The sequence below is a fragment of the Octodon degus genome, unplaced genomic scaffold, assembly GCF_000260255.1.
Source record: "Octodon degus isolate 3935 unplaced genomic scaffold, OctDeg1.0 scaffold00037, whole genome shotgun sequence".
NCBI classification, from domain to species: Eukaryota; Metazoa; Chordata; class Mammalia; order Rodentia; family Octodontidae; genus Octodon; species Octodon degus.
In genome coordinates, this window is record NW_004524613.1 from 15,537,341 (window position 1) to 15,551,894 (window position 14,554).

The 14,554-nt window shown below is 54.1% G+C and overlaps 1 protein-coding gene across 4 annotated transcripts in view; it reads left to right on the plus strand.

The window, feature by feature from the left end:
- Nucleotides 1–314: 314 nt before the first annotated feature.
- Nucleotides 315–14,554, plus strand: part of Hnf4a (hepatocyte nuclear factor 4 alpha) — a 35,857-nt gene continuing 21,617 nt past the window's right edge. Inside the window, exons 1-2 of one of the 4 annotated variants that reach the window (XM_023714939.1) lie at nt 315–527; nt 14,336–14,510. In XM_023714939.1, coding sequence (XP_023570707.1) covers nt 488–527; nt 14,336–14,510 — 215 coding nt within the window. In that variant the 5' untranslated portion in view covers nt 315–487. Of the gene's footprint in view, nt 528–8,247; nt 8,359–10,638; nt 10,843–14,335; nt 14,511–14,554 lie in introns of those variants that run through there. The other 3 variants (XM_023714940.1, XM_004630929.3, XM_004630930.3) reach the window with 3 other exon arrangements.

A 14,554-nucleotide genomic window follows, 5' to 3' on the forward strand; every position in this document is an offset into this window, starting at 1 on the left:
AGAGTCATGCCTATCGGTCTTATTGTGTCCATTCCTTAGGTGGGGAAACTGAGGTTCAGAGAAATGAAATTCTAGGCCTGGGGTAATTGGGGAGGAGAAAGCCAAGCTTCAAGCCTAGGCCTGGGGGACACAGAAGCTCACACTGCTGGGCTGAGGACAGGCTCAGCAAAAGGAGAATAAAGAACCTGAGCTCGGAAGCGGACAGGACCAGGCCTGTGACTGTAGCCCACAAGTTTAGCAGGAGGACCAGGAGACAGCAGGCAGCCCCAGTTGAGCCCTGTGGCTAAGTCCTTGCATGGATCCTGGGCAGGACAGCAGTTTCCATGGAGACCGCCTCCCACTGCCCCCCAAATCCCATTGTGACCAGCATTAAGGGATTAACTGCCCAGCAGTCCTTGCAGGATCTTGAGTGCCAGAGTGGCAAGAGGAGCTGGCCCCAGGATGAAGAGGCTGCCCCGTGTGCAGGGCCCTGTGGCACCGGAGGAGGATGTCAGACGGGGGCCAGGGCTCCCCCCAGGAGCTGCCAGGTAGGGCCCTGGCTCCACATCTGCACAAGGGAAGGAAGCACAGGCTGGTGGGAGGGACGGGACAGCAACCTAGGTTATGGAGCAATGCATTCCCGGCCCCAACCCAGGAGGTATGTGGGCTCCGATGGGAGAATCAGGATCCAGACCTCTCAATAAAATGAGAGGTGCCCCCATAGATTCCTTTAAAGGTACTCCAAAGCTGCCAAAGAGCAGCTGTCTAATCATTTTGCATTTGGGGAAGCTGAGGCACAGGTGAGAAGGTACCTTGTCCAAAGTCAGTGAGCTGAAGCAACCTGAGAATCCAGAGGGAACCCCAAGGGTGTGCGAGCAGAAACAGTGGTTAAAATCTCTTTGCCTGCTCTGTCACGACTTGCAAATCCCTCCAGGAAGGGTTCTCCCTGGGTCCTGCTCCCCAGGATCTGTCTCCTGGGTCACACTCCCTCCCTTCCTTGCCTCCCTCCTGCCCTATCTGCCACCCACACAGCCCAAGGCTGAAAGTCCTGGGCAGGCCCCACAGTGCTGAAGGACCCCACACCTCACCTGTCCCACTCAGGAAACTCCCACCAGCTGGGCTGCTGTTCGAATGACTTATCCTGCACTTCAGCCTCTCTTTGGGGTGTCAGTGCCCAGACATGGGGCGGACACCTGACAGGCCTCCCCACCCACCTGTCCTATTGCCTAGGAAGTCCAGGCCTGCCCTGGAGAGATGTAGGCCCCGCTGGGCCAGGCTCTGGGAAGGCCATGGCAGCACAGGGGGTGAATGCTGTTCTGGATGCAGGGATAGCCGATCAGACTCTGCAGACTTAGTTTACTGAGAAAAACCACATTGCCCTCAGAGTCTGTTTCCTCAGCGGCCACACAGAGCTTGCTCTCAAGTGCTGTGGAGAGAATCAAGTAGCGGGACACCATGAGAGGCGGGGAGGCCCACACATGGTCTTAGAGCTTCTGAGGCATCCGTGGACAGTGTCCAAGAAAGCTTAGGAGATGCGCAACAGCTCAGGGAAATGACTCCGATGTCGAGGAGTGGAGTGAGCAGGTGGCTGGGAGGCGGTCAGGAAGCAAGGCTTCCCGCCAGGCTCCTTTTTAACAAATTAGGTAACAGAGCAGATGATAACCCCATGTACTTTTTTTTTTTTTTTTTTTTTTCCGTATTTCAAGACAGGATCTTGCTGTGGAGTTCAGGCTAACCTTGAACTCTTGAACTCACTATGCAGCCCAGGCAGGCCTCCAACTCACAGCATTCTTCCTTCCTCAGCCTCTTGAGTGCTGGGATTACAGGTGTGTGCCACCAGACCTGGCCCCACATACTTTAATAATCCAAAAGATGTATAGGCAGGATTGTCACCCATCTTCCAAGAATTGGCTCTGTGTCACTGAACGCTTGACCCGAGAGAGAGCCCTTTATTCTAAGTCAGTGTCTTACTGCGAACAACAATGATGGCAGTCATTGGCACCAAGAATTAGTAGCCATCTTCTTGCTGGACAGAGTGCCGCATGCTGTGTGGACATTGTCCACTGATTTTTATGAGGAAAAATTTGATCTCATGAAGAAGGTTGTCATCAGCACCATTTTACAGATGGGGTAACTGAGCCTCACGGAAGTTTCGACTATGAAGCTAGAAAACTTGCTGTCCCCAGCAAGGCCTATCTAGCTCTGGGCTTCAACTTCCCCCATGGAGAGTCTCAAGTGTTGGCTGTACCTCACAATCATTTGAGAGTTTCAAAACACACCGTACCACTCACCCCACCCCAAGATTTGGCCATTGCTGTGTGCTGAGGCCTGAGTTTGGTGGTTGTTTTGGGTGCCCCTACTCCTGCTGGAGGTCCAGCCCAGGTCCTGGCACATGCTAGGCAAGCACCCTCCCACTCAGCGACACCCCTAACCCAAGCATCTGTATTTCTGTGTGTCTGTGTGTTTGGTGCTGAGGGTTGAACCCAGGCCCTTGCCACTGAGCTCTATCCCCACCCCTTTCGATTTTTTTTTTTTTTAAATTTCGAGATGGTCTCATTAAATCACTAAGTTGCCCAGGGACCTTGAAATCCTCCCACCTATACCCCCGTAGTGCTGAGATTACAGGTGTTCCCTTCACACACTGGATCACATCTGTATTTTTAAGGGTCCAAAATGAATCTGTTATACTTGTTGGATTGTGTCTCTCACAAAAATCAAGGGAGGGAAGGAAGCAACTTTACCCTGGGTTAGACGGTGGCTGCAGCCAGAGGTGGACCAAGGCTCCCAGTCGTTTACATACAGCTTTTGTGTAAATAAAAAACCACCCCCACCTCCCACCCCGCCCGGCAGGCAGAGCTCAGGGGCTTTGACACTAGGGCTGGGTTTCATCCCCACTTAGCCTTCATGGCTGGAAAACATTTGTGCAGGGAGCAACCTGTACAACTGTACACAGTGATCCTGGCCTTAGTCCTAGGACTTTCAAACATTGCACTTCAGTGACCTCCGGAAAATCCCCAGAGCCCCTCAGAATACGAATGTGGGGAGACAGAGGGTTCCTTCTAGGTTGTAGATTCAGTCCTTACACTCAAGACTAGGGCTTGGAATAGGCAGGGGCTCCCCACACCTTGACACTTCAGATGAGCAGGACAGGCCCTACCTAATTGCCAAGGTCACTCCTGCAGATAGGGTCAGGAACCTCAGCAGAAGACTGACACTCTCACCCAGATGTCACAAACTGCTCAGTGGCAGGCAGGTGGCCCAGATGGACGTCCCACCCAAACAGGCCTGAGTCCTCCTGGCTCCCTTCCTGGTCCCTCTCCAGATCACCCTGTCTACCTAACCTCTTGGGCCTGGGGTCAGCATCTCCCACAGTGCCCTGCTCACCGGTCAGAGCAGCGGCCATGGCCCTTCACTGGCAGCCATCTTTCAGAGGGAGTGTGCTCAGGCCCTCACAGGCAGCGTGGCCTTGGCTTAGGGGTGTGGATTATGGAGCCAGCTTGGATTGGGCTTCCGCTTCTCATTTCTGTCCCTAGTCTCAGCCCTTGCCTCAAACTCGCAGTGTCCGTGGCCCATATAATGCTGATAAAACCACAGCCTTCCTCTCTGGGCAGCATGAGAGTTACAAGCACATAGACAGCCCTCCAGAAATCAGGGCCATGATTGCCAGCACATGGCTCCATTTCGTTCTTGTGACGACCCCAAGAGATGTCATTCCCATGTTACAAGGGAAGGAACTGAGGCTTAGGAGGGCTGAGTCAGGGCAGAGCTCCGCTCTGGCTCAAGGGCCTAATGTCTCCAGAGACGGAACAGGACCAAGACAGGCTATGACTGGACCCTCTGGTCCACAGCTCATGCTGCTGGTCCCGCTCTTCAGAGGGCCACAGGACACAAGACCAGGTGAAGTCCCCTGACTTTGGAGGGAGAGAGAAAAGACAGGAAAAGGCGTCTGCAGAGCCATCTGCTCCCTGACATCCTTCCACACATCACTGAGGCCATCGGTGAGAGCCTATCACCCCATCCCAGCTGGGGACCAGGGTGCCCCCTATCCTTGGTGGGTCTTTTCTACTTCTGGCCTCCAGTTCCCCTTCTGCACCCTGAGGTGCTGAGGCTGGACAGTGGTTTGGGGAAAATATTAAGAAAGGTCACATCTTAGAGCCCTTCACTTGGTGCAATCTGTACTCCAGGGACCTCCAGAGTCGGGTTGAAAAAGCCCCAGCTCATATCCTCCCACAGGTTCTGGCTCCAGGGATTCTGCAATCCCAGACTCAAAGCCACATCTTCGCATTCCCGTTTGGAAAACTCCCCCCACCCCCACTCTGCTACCTTTATCTTTCTTTGGTAACAGAGCAAATTTGCTCAGGACGCAGAGCAGGGCATAGGCAGACTGTTGACTCGAGCAAAACCTTCCCTTTGGAGGGCGGCAGAGCAGGCCGCTGGACATCTGTGGGGAGGCCAGCGGCCTCTTGCATAACCCAGGAGGCCTTCTGCTCACCCCGGCCTTTTCAGGGTTAGGGGTGAGGCAAACCGCAAACTCATGCCCAGTTAATTTTTTAAGGCAAAATCAACAGGCTCAGCAATGATTAGCAGGCAGGTAAGTTCATCTTAATCACGCTGAGGACAGGGAGAGAGGAAGGAGGCCGGCAGAGGCCCAGGGATGGGGCCAGTTATCAGTTAACCACATGAATGTTGTTTCCTTCCAAACCCACTGGCCTTCAGCCCCAGCTCCCTCATCTTCCTCTCGGAAATACTCTTGTGGCAATCCAGTGGCCATCAGCCTCCCAGGGAACAAACACAGCTGCCCATGGTTTCTGAGGATGGCAGAAGGGTCCTCCTTGTGAAGACCAACCTTCCCGCCACCACTGAGCAGACTGCAGGAAGTCCCTCTTGCCCGCTGGGTCTCTGTGAGGGGCCCATTCATAAGGCCCAGCTCCACACAGTTCAACGTGCAGCAGCTGCCACTTGTTAAGGACCTCACTGTTGCTACCCGCCAACTGGGCGGGTTGGGTAGACAGTTCTTAAGTTCTGTGCGTCAGTCCCGGGGTCAAGCCATGGCAGGAGGAGAAGGGTGCAGGAACTCAAGAGGGAGCTGAGGCCCAAATTGCACAGCACCTACCTGCCGTTGGTATCAGCAGGCGCCTGATCCCAGCTCCAGGTGAAAACTGTTCTCAGTTGGAAGGCCGGGCATCCCAGTGGCTGGCTGGGGCCCCAGGGATGGCCTGTTAGGCCCCAGCTACCCCAGGACTCGTGCCTGAGTCTTGGAAGCTGCCAAAGACAGCAGGGCGGGCAGGCCAGCCTCGGGCCATGTGGCTGCCTGGACTGGAGTTTGGTCAGCAGTTGGGGACCTATATTGTGAGATAGTTAGGACTTTGTCCACAAACTGGAATTTGAAATTTCAAAGGGGCGAACTGAAGGGCCCTACCCCAGAGTAGAGATGGCTCTTGGCTTCTTTCCCCCACGACTTTTGTTCTTTGTCTTGATAAGTCCTGGTTTCCCCTGCACCATGTCCAGGTGGTGGGTGGGGGAAGATGGACAGGTAATAGCATCGAGGGGGAGGCCGGGGCCTCAGTGCCCGGAGGTGGCCAGATGTCTGGAGCGTGTCTTAGACTTGCATGTATGTGCACAGGGACACGGCCTCAGCTTCTCATACCCTTGTGTTCCTCAGCCTGAAGGAACCTGAGGTTGCAACCTGAAGGAGGCAGCCCGAAGCTCCGGAATCTTGAGGTCCTCCTGGGATCCTGAGGTCCTCCTGGGATCCTGAGGTCCTCCTGGGATCCTGCGGTCCTCCGAGAGTGGGTAGGAGGGAAGGTGGATCCTTCAGCCCTAGAACCAGACTCCAGCCAAATGGCAGACCCCTGGTCTCCCTGGTATGGTGCTGGGCAAGTCCCTTCACCTCTCGGAGCCTCAGTCTTATCATCTATAACACAAGGGTGTCCCAGGCATTAGATACAATGAGAATGTCACAGGGGGCATTCTCAGCGTGGGCCCGGCACATTGCTAAACGTTCACCATTATTATCATTTCATAGAAAAATGATGTCATGCCGTCCCCAGGGACAGTGGCCTTCCCTCTGTCCATGGCAGGGCCCCAAACTCCATCCCCCGGCCTGCAGCTCGCTTTGCTGCCGCATGCCTGTCTGCTGTGCACTACCCCAGAAATCGCTGCTTCCATCTCCCAGGCCTCTACTTCCCCACCCACAGTGTGGAGGAGCTGGGCCCCCTGGCGAGCTCTGAGGTCCAGTTACCCTCTCAGAGATGCTGTCCTTCTAGCTGTGGCCTGAAGGGCCCAGGGGAAGGGCAGAGACAAAGACAGCCGCCAATGGACGGCTTCAAGGTGGTGCTGAGGCCAGGCTATGCCTCGCTGCGCATGCCCGACCTCAGAGCTCTCCAGAGCAAGGATCCAGATTCCCACAGCTCATGTGGCTCACAGAGTCCACTACCGATGGCAGCAACCACGACGGCTGCCTCCACAGTTGCCCCTGGTGGACCGGCACCAGAACCCTCCCCGGGTACCAAAATGCATGGTGGCTCAAGTCCTTGATATATGCAGAAATGATGTAGTATTTGCATCTGATTTCTGGGCACAAGCCTATCTATGTTAAATCATCTCTAAGTTACTATACTGATTCCATGTTAATTCTGAGTAAGTAGTTACAAACTTTATTGCTTAGGAAAAGGAATAATATAAAATCTGTACAATAGCCTACCTAGCATGGTCATATGTGCCCCTGAGCTACTCAAGAGGCTGAGGCAGGAGGATTACTTAAACCCAATAATCTGAGGCCGGCCCAGGCAGCACACCAAGACTTTGCCTCCAAAGCAAAGAACAGAACAAAAATTCTGTTTATATTCAGTACTGACACAATTTTTTTTCCCAACTACTTTTCATCCAGAGTCTTGGGCACAGAACCTGTAGGTACAAAGGGCCTGCTACATGCCCTTATCCTGTCATGTAACTTCTGCTCCACCCTCTACAGAATGAATCAACCCCTCTAGTGGGGATGCTGAGGACCAAACCCAGGGGCCTTGTGTGTGCTGGAGAGGTGCTGTGCCCCTGAGCCACACCCACAGCTCAGCCCATTTTCCGCCCCCGCCCCCAACAGGTTGAGAGTAGGAAAATTTATTGGGAAAAGGAATAGGGACTAGAAATAGCTCCTGAGAGACAGAGAAGTCCTGAATGGCTCACCTTAACCCAGTTTTCTTTCTTCATTCCTCACCCACCCCACTTTTTTTTTTTTTTTTTGAGACAGAGACTTGCTATGTAGTCCAGGCTGGTTTTGAACTCCTGCCTCAGCCTCCCAAGTGCTGGAATTATGGTGTATATCACCACACCTGGCCTTTCTCTTTTAATAATGGGTTTTACTTATTCTGATGCTTAAATATTATCATGTCAAGGGCCAGCAAGATAGCTCAGTGGTCTAAAGCACCTGCTTAGGCAAGTTTAGGCAAGCGTGCAGTGACCGTGGTTCCATCCCTGGCACCACATGCCACACCAGCCCTGCCCCCAGGGTAGGCTGAGCTGGCCATGTGGGGGGAATTAGCATGTCAAAATGTAATCAGTAGTTCAAAGTTACTGTATAGTCCCCTTTATTTTTTCACACTTAGGAAACGTATGTATTTTATGTATGTATTACATTCGATTCAGACTTGCCTTCTTTTCTCACTTTTCGGTAGCTGAAATGAAGCTGAGAAGCAGAACCTGAGGTCCCAGAGCCTGGTAAATTACGGGGTCTGGGGCCTAAGATCCATGGCTAAGAGCGGGCAGAAGGCAAGCGGAGAACCTACAGTATTGTCTCATTTAATCTTCGTGCAAAGCTGCAAGTTAGGCCCTTTTTATGTCTTTTTTTCTTTTTGAGACAGGGTTTCACTAGCGAGTTCAGGCTGACCTCGAACTCACAGTGACCCTCCTGCCTCAGCCTCCCAAGTACTGGGATTACAGTGTGCATTACTGTGCCCCACCGGTTAGGCCCGTTTTATAGGAGAAACCAGTGATTCAGAATCACTCGGCTGAAGTCACAGGAGCAGCAGCTCCTGCCAGTGAGGTCATTTATATGGGGAGTAAGTACCAGGGAGATGCTGTCTAGAGTCGTCCAAAGGTGGAACGGCTTGTGTATGTGAAGGGTGACGCAACCCATAGCTGCTGAGAGGCTGCGCTGGCTCATGGGGAAGTGGCAGTGGCGTAGGACAAGGGTCTGGAATGTGCCTCTCAGGCGCTCATGCACACAGAGCTTGTGGCAAGTCGGATAAGTCAGAGCCAGTGGAGTTAGCAGCTCGTCGTCCTGGAGGCGGCTGCCCACCTGCGAGCTCTCATATCACATGTGGCCGGGCGCACCCCGCCGACCAGACCTTATTGAATCGGGTCTAAGCTGTCATCCATAGAAAGGTGCATTGTTATTTTTATGACCTAATTAAATGCTGACTTACCAGCGATCACAGTCCACTTGCAAAAATGTGGAAGTGTGCGGCTTCACTTGATGAGCTGCCAGCCATGTAGGACGAGCATTGGTGAGTTGCGCAGGGAGCAGCTACGCACGGCTCATCACAGGTGCCAGGCAGGTGCCAGGGCTCGGCCGGAACTGCTGGCCATGTCCATGTTTAGTCTTTACTTAGCTGAATGTTCCCTTTCCCCTGGCCCTGCACTCCCTCTATGAGTGCTGGAGCCAAGACCAGAGGTTCCCATGGCAGGTGTGGGAAGAGGTTCGCATGGTGGGTGTGGGAAGAACCCACTGGCATCTGAAGTCCCCTTCGGAACCTTATTTCAGTAATCCATCTCATGGTATTGATTGGGAGACCTCCCTTCTTCCCTTTCTAGAGTCTTGTCCCAACCAGTGAACAACTGGCATCTCCCCATTATACAGATGGAGAAACTGAGGCCCTGAGAAGAGGTGTGATTTAAACATCCAAATAGTGAGAGAGCCGATTTCTACACCCGGATTTCCTGGCACCGAATCCAGCTTCTTTTCTCTTCTAGAGCCATTACTCCCTGCCCCCAAAGAGGAGGGAAGAGAAGAGGGAAGCTGAGCAGGCCAGGAAAGGGCATCCAGTGGTTGGAGGAAGATAGGTGCCTCCTTCCACCACTCAATGCCACGGGCCCCTCTCCCTATTTGCTCATGGATTCACCCACCCATCTGCTCATTCACTTATTAATTCATCTGCTCACTAATCACCCACCAGCTAATCTCACTCACTCACTCAATCAATTTGCACAGTAATGCTCGGGATCTCCAATTCATGCCCTCACTCATTCACCCACCCCTTGCTCATGCGTGGACTCTTGTTCTACAGTTGCCCTGGTTGTCACCACATCCTCTGCGCTGTCCCTCCAGAACATGACAGGCATCCAGGCCCATGTGGCCCTCACCTTCACTCTCTATCACCTGCACAGGGACCCTGCCTCTTCCTCCTCCTCCGCTAGATCGGGAACCTTCAAGTAGTGTCCTCAGCTCAGGCCTAGAGGGCTGCAGCGTGTGCGAACAGGAGGGGCCCTGAGCCAAGGACCAAAGATGGGTGGGACAGCTGCAGGATTTGCAGGGCCCGGTCTGAAAGCAAAGTGCAGGGCCCTTGCTCCCCACTCTGAGGGGCTGTCAAGAGCAGCATCAGGGGCCGGGGAGATAGCTCAGTAGAATCAACACTTACCTGCAAGCGCAAGGGCCCGAAATCACCAGTTCCACCAAAAAAAAAAAAAAGTGGCATCAGACCAGCAAGCCACGCCTGGGGCCCCTCGAGACCACACATCTACACATCCTACCCCACAGCAACAAAGGAAGAGAGGAGAGACGGGCAGGAAAGGGAGTGGGTAGAGGAAGAGGTTACAGATGGCGACTGACGCCTGCTGAGGTGTTTTTCTTCTCCCATTTCACTGAATGCTCGAACCATCCTTTGCAGTAAACTGAGATTTGGGCAGAAGAATCATTGACCCAGAGTCACAATTTGTAGGTGGTAGGAGCCAGGATGTAGACGCAGGCCTGTGGGGCTTCAGACCTTGTCTCATGCTGTTTGGGGAGGGGGTGGGGGATGCTGGAGTCAGCGAGGAGGTCCAGCCTGGCCAGAGCAGCTAGGCTGTGCAGAGCTGGTGTACTGCAGTGAGCCGGGATGGGATCTAAGGTGAGTAGGGGCCTCCCAGCCCACCTGGCCATTTTGCTGCAGGCCAGTGGGAAACTAGAAGAGAAGTCCTGTTCTAGGGTCCATTGGACCAGTATCTGGGCTTGAGATTAGGTTTCCCATTCATGGGCCCAGGCCGCTTTATCAGCACAACAACACTGCAGGTAAAAGTCAATGATTTAGGAAGTGACTGACTTAGGGCGCTTGGAGCTGGACTGTTAGTGCCTGAGCACATCCGTTAGGTGTCCCCTGAGGAGTCGGGGGGCTGGTGGCTCAGAGCCGCCGGGCCAGGGATCGATTGGATGCTGAAAACTCAGTGCCTGCAGAAATGATAACCGACTATCATGGGTCAGGGCCCCCATAGTGGAAATTAGCACCCCGGGTGTCAGTCAGAGCCGACCAACAGCCAGATCCCTTCAGTGCGCCCAGCCAACCCAGCAGCGGGACGATTAACCATTAACCCCCACCCTCCCTGCGGAGCCTCCACCCCTGCGCCCAGGCTCCCAGAAGACACTTTGAAAGGAAAGGAGGCAGAGAAGGGACCTGGGAGGAGGCAGGGGGAGGGTGGAGGGCGGGGGCTGGGGCTCGGCCCAGAAGCTCTAGGGTGGGCATTGCAGGCAGGGTGGGGGCAAGGTGTTGAGGCAAGGGAGAATGCGCCTCTCCAAAACCCTGGTCGACATGGACATGGCTGACTACAGTGCCGCGCTGGACCCAGCCTATACCACCCTGGAATTCGAGAATGTGCAGGTGTTGGCCATGGGCAATGGTAGGTGGGGGCAGGTATACCAGTGGGAACAGGTGTGCCCAGGTGTGGGTGCGGATCTTTGGCCCTTGTCTTTGGGGTGGGAGGAGAATGACCAAAAATGGTAGGTTGGTCCTGTAGGTGAGCACAGGTGTTGACAGGGGGAGCAAATGTGGCCAGGGACAGCCACCAGGGGCATTCTGGGTTTCCAGCAAAAGTAGATCCCACGGATCCCCCAGGCCCTTCCACAATCCCTGTGACCTCACCACTGTCCTGCGCCTGTGTGTCACTGGCAACAGAGACCTGATAGTGAGCTGCCTCTGGGCACTGGGTGCCAGCGATTCAGCCCAACACAGTCCCCTCTTGGGCTCAGGTCAGAGAGCCGGGAAGTTTCATCCTGTCCCTGGTGACCGCGGTGCTACAGGCATAACTGCATTTGGGACTTTCTTGGGGAACTGGCGGTTGGGGAAAATGGAGTTCCCAGGGCAGATTTGCTCTTGAAGGAGCTGTGTGTACTGTGTGTGAGATCTGGTGTGTGCTCCTGAGTTTCTACGTAGATGTAGGAGCGGGGTGCTAGACTGCATGGGGAACCATGTGCCTGGGGACTCCATTTGCTTATTTGTGGTCATTTGTGTATTTGTGTTCTGTGTCCACTTCCATTTCTACTTCTCCATAGAATGGACCTGTGCTTGTGTCCCCAGGGGTACCTGTATTTGTTCAGCTTGTGTGTATAAGTGATGTATGCGTATATGTGTGCCTGCGGGTATTCGTGTACGTGTGCTACCTATGCAGGTCACTGACTGGAAATAACTATGGATGGGGACGCGTCGATGCACCCTGTGCTTTCTGTGTATATGTCCTGTGTACATTACGTGTGTGCCGCTTTCAGACCTGCGTGCATGCCCTCTGTGCACTCAGAGCGAGAGGTTTTGATATTACCAGTTACCAATCGAGATTCACATCAGGAACATATCTGCCTCTGACCAGGTTTTGTTACTTTGCGGGTCTCCCCAGCTTACATCCTCACTCCAACATCCCCAATGCATCTGTCCTCCTCTGCAAGGAGGTGGAGGACAGGAAGGGGCCCGGGAGCATGGGACCTCCTAGAGAAAAGCTCAGTGGGTTCAGGCCAGCCTCAGAGAAGAGGTGGCGGCTGGCCGAGGTCAGCCTCTCGCTCTCCTGACACAGCTCTGAGCCACACGGCTGCGGCTTGACTCTGTTCTGGAAAGCTCACAGTCAGGAGAGGAAGAAAGAGGAGTAGCTGCTGAGGAAAGGCCTCTGGTTGGTCCCCCCAGGTGCTCCTCTGTCCTTGCTATCCCTGTACTATGTGACCTTGGGCTCCTGTCTTGGCCTCTTTATCTGCTAAAAACCTGAGCTCCTTCTCCCGGGAGCAGTTGGCCAGCTGGCTTCTGGAGGACCTGAGGGTCACATGAGGGGCTCGGGGGAAAACACACCGGAAATGGCAGATGAGTTACTGCTGCATTTGGCAGGGTGTCCTGTGACCCCCACAGTGACAATATGTACTGTCACACTCCTGGCCACAAGAGAGCTCCAGAATCGTGGCTTCCTGGAGCAGAGGCCAGGCCCCTTGGCTAGATGTCTCAAAGACATGATGCCCCTACTCTGGAGCCAGAAAGATCCTTCCTGCCTGGGTGAATCTGGCAAGCCATTTTCCTTCCTCAGCCTCAGTTTCCTTATCTCTAAAGTGGGGATAAGTAGCAGCACCTGCTTCCCAGGGCCAGCCAGAGGACAACATAAGATAAGGTTCTGAGTGCTGAGTCTAGTGACTAGGTCTGCACCCCCCTCCCCTCCACTGGAATTCACAATGATTCCCCAATCATTGTGCTGGGGTTATATGAGGTTGTCCTCCAAAGACTTCTGGGTACATCTTGAGCTGGTGGCTCAAAGGACATCTCCCCACCCATGGATAGCTCCTCACCCATCCCCCACCCCACTGCAGGAGCAACAGCAGGAAGTCCTAGCTTCTTCAGCTCGGAGGGACACCCCTGCCTGCCTGGGCTGTGTGGTAGGAGCAGCAGTCTCTCACATCCAGCCCAGTCCTTCTACTTAGCAGTGTGACAGTGCTGGACAGGTCATTGTCCTCTCTGGTCCTCACTCTTCTCACCTGGAGAATGGGGGTGGCTGACTGACCTCAGGGGGAAGATGATCCACCCCTCCGTACCCAGCCACTCCTTCCCCAGCCTCTTGCTGAGTGGCAGGAAGGTGTGGGGTCGGCTCTTGCCTGGGGTTGGGGGAGGGGAAACGTGGAGAAAGGGCACCGATGCAGCTTAACAATTACCCCTGTGTCCAGGAATAATTCACCAGGTGGAGGAGGCCGCCCTCCTGGGCACACTGGGAGGCCCAGGAGATGTTCAGCTGGGCAGCAGCAGAAGCGAGGTGTGGGCTGCCAGTCAGCTGCTCTGGGAGCCTGCTTCTGCAGCGCAGTGTTCCTTCCACAAATGGGATGCTTACTGCGTGCCAGGCACTTCACACGCATCGATTCGCTGAGTTCCTCAGAGCAGCCCCAAGGGATTACAATATGCCCTGTTTTAGAATCAAGGAAACAAAGGCATGAGAAATAAACTACCCTGGCCAATGTCACGTGACCGAGTAGGGCCAGCTAGGACCTGATTCCGGGCTAAAGAGCTGCACAATCTGTGTTCCTCTTAGCTGGACATCCCCTTAGGAATCCAAGGCTGGATTCAGAGTTTCTATGGAAACACAAGTATGTGAACTCTGGTGCGCACACGCACGCATTTTTCAGCAGGGGGGAAGAGTCTGTCCTTGGCGGACAGTTTGCTTACAGAAAAGAGGACTCAACTGCTGAGATTTTTTTTTTTTTTTTTTTCAACTGCTGAGGTTTTTTTAAAAAATCTGCAGACTGGTCATTTGACTTAGACAAGCTGGAAGTAAAGAAAAGGCACTTAGCCAAGGTCACCAGTAGCTTCATGACAGCACTCACACAAGGACCCCGGACCCCTGGCACCCAAGCTGAGCTCCCCTTTGTGGTGACTTCCAATCTCCCTCTCCTTACATTTACATAGGTGTGGATGTCACACCCCTGGGCGGGGAGGCCTTGGAGGGCTGCCCAGGCCTTGGCCATGCCGCCCCCCAACCCCAGGAGAGGAGTGCATTTTCTCAGTGCAAGTTTTCCCTGCACCCTGCTAGCAGGGCATGGGCACAACCTGAGGTTCACCCAGCTCTGTCACTCAAGAAGAGGGACAGCCCCTGATTCTGGGAAACTGGGGAATATTCATCTTTCTATGGCACCCTGGGTCTAGCTATGAGTCTAGAAGGGCCGAATGCACCTGGAAATGGCCAGACATTTGCTCCTGCATCCTCCTGAGGGAGGAGCAGGCCCTTTATAGGTGTGAAACTGAGGTTCCAAAAGACCAAGTGACTTTCCCAAGGTCACAGCGCAGAGATGGCCCCAGGTTTGGTGCAGATCCCCCAAGGCCACTGGTTTCTGACTTCCCGCCCTTCCTGGGTCCCCTAACTCACTTCTCTCCTGGCACAGACACATCTCCATCAGAAGGTGCCAACCTCAACGCACCCAATAGCCTGGGCGTCAGTGCCCTCTGTGCCATCTGTGGGGACCGGGCCACGGGCAAGCACTATGGCGCCTCAAGCTGTGATGGCTGCAAAGGCTTCTTTCGGAGGAGTGTGAGGAAAAACCACATGTACTCCTGCAGGTGAGAATCCCCACTCAGGCCTGTATTTCTTCAGCTAGAAAATG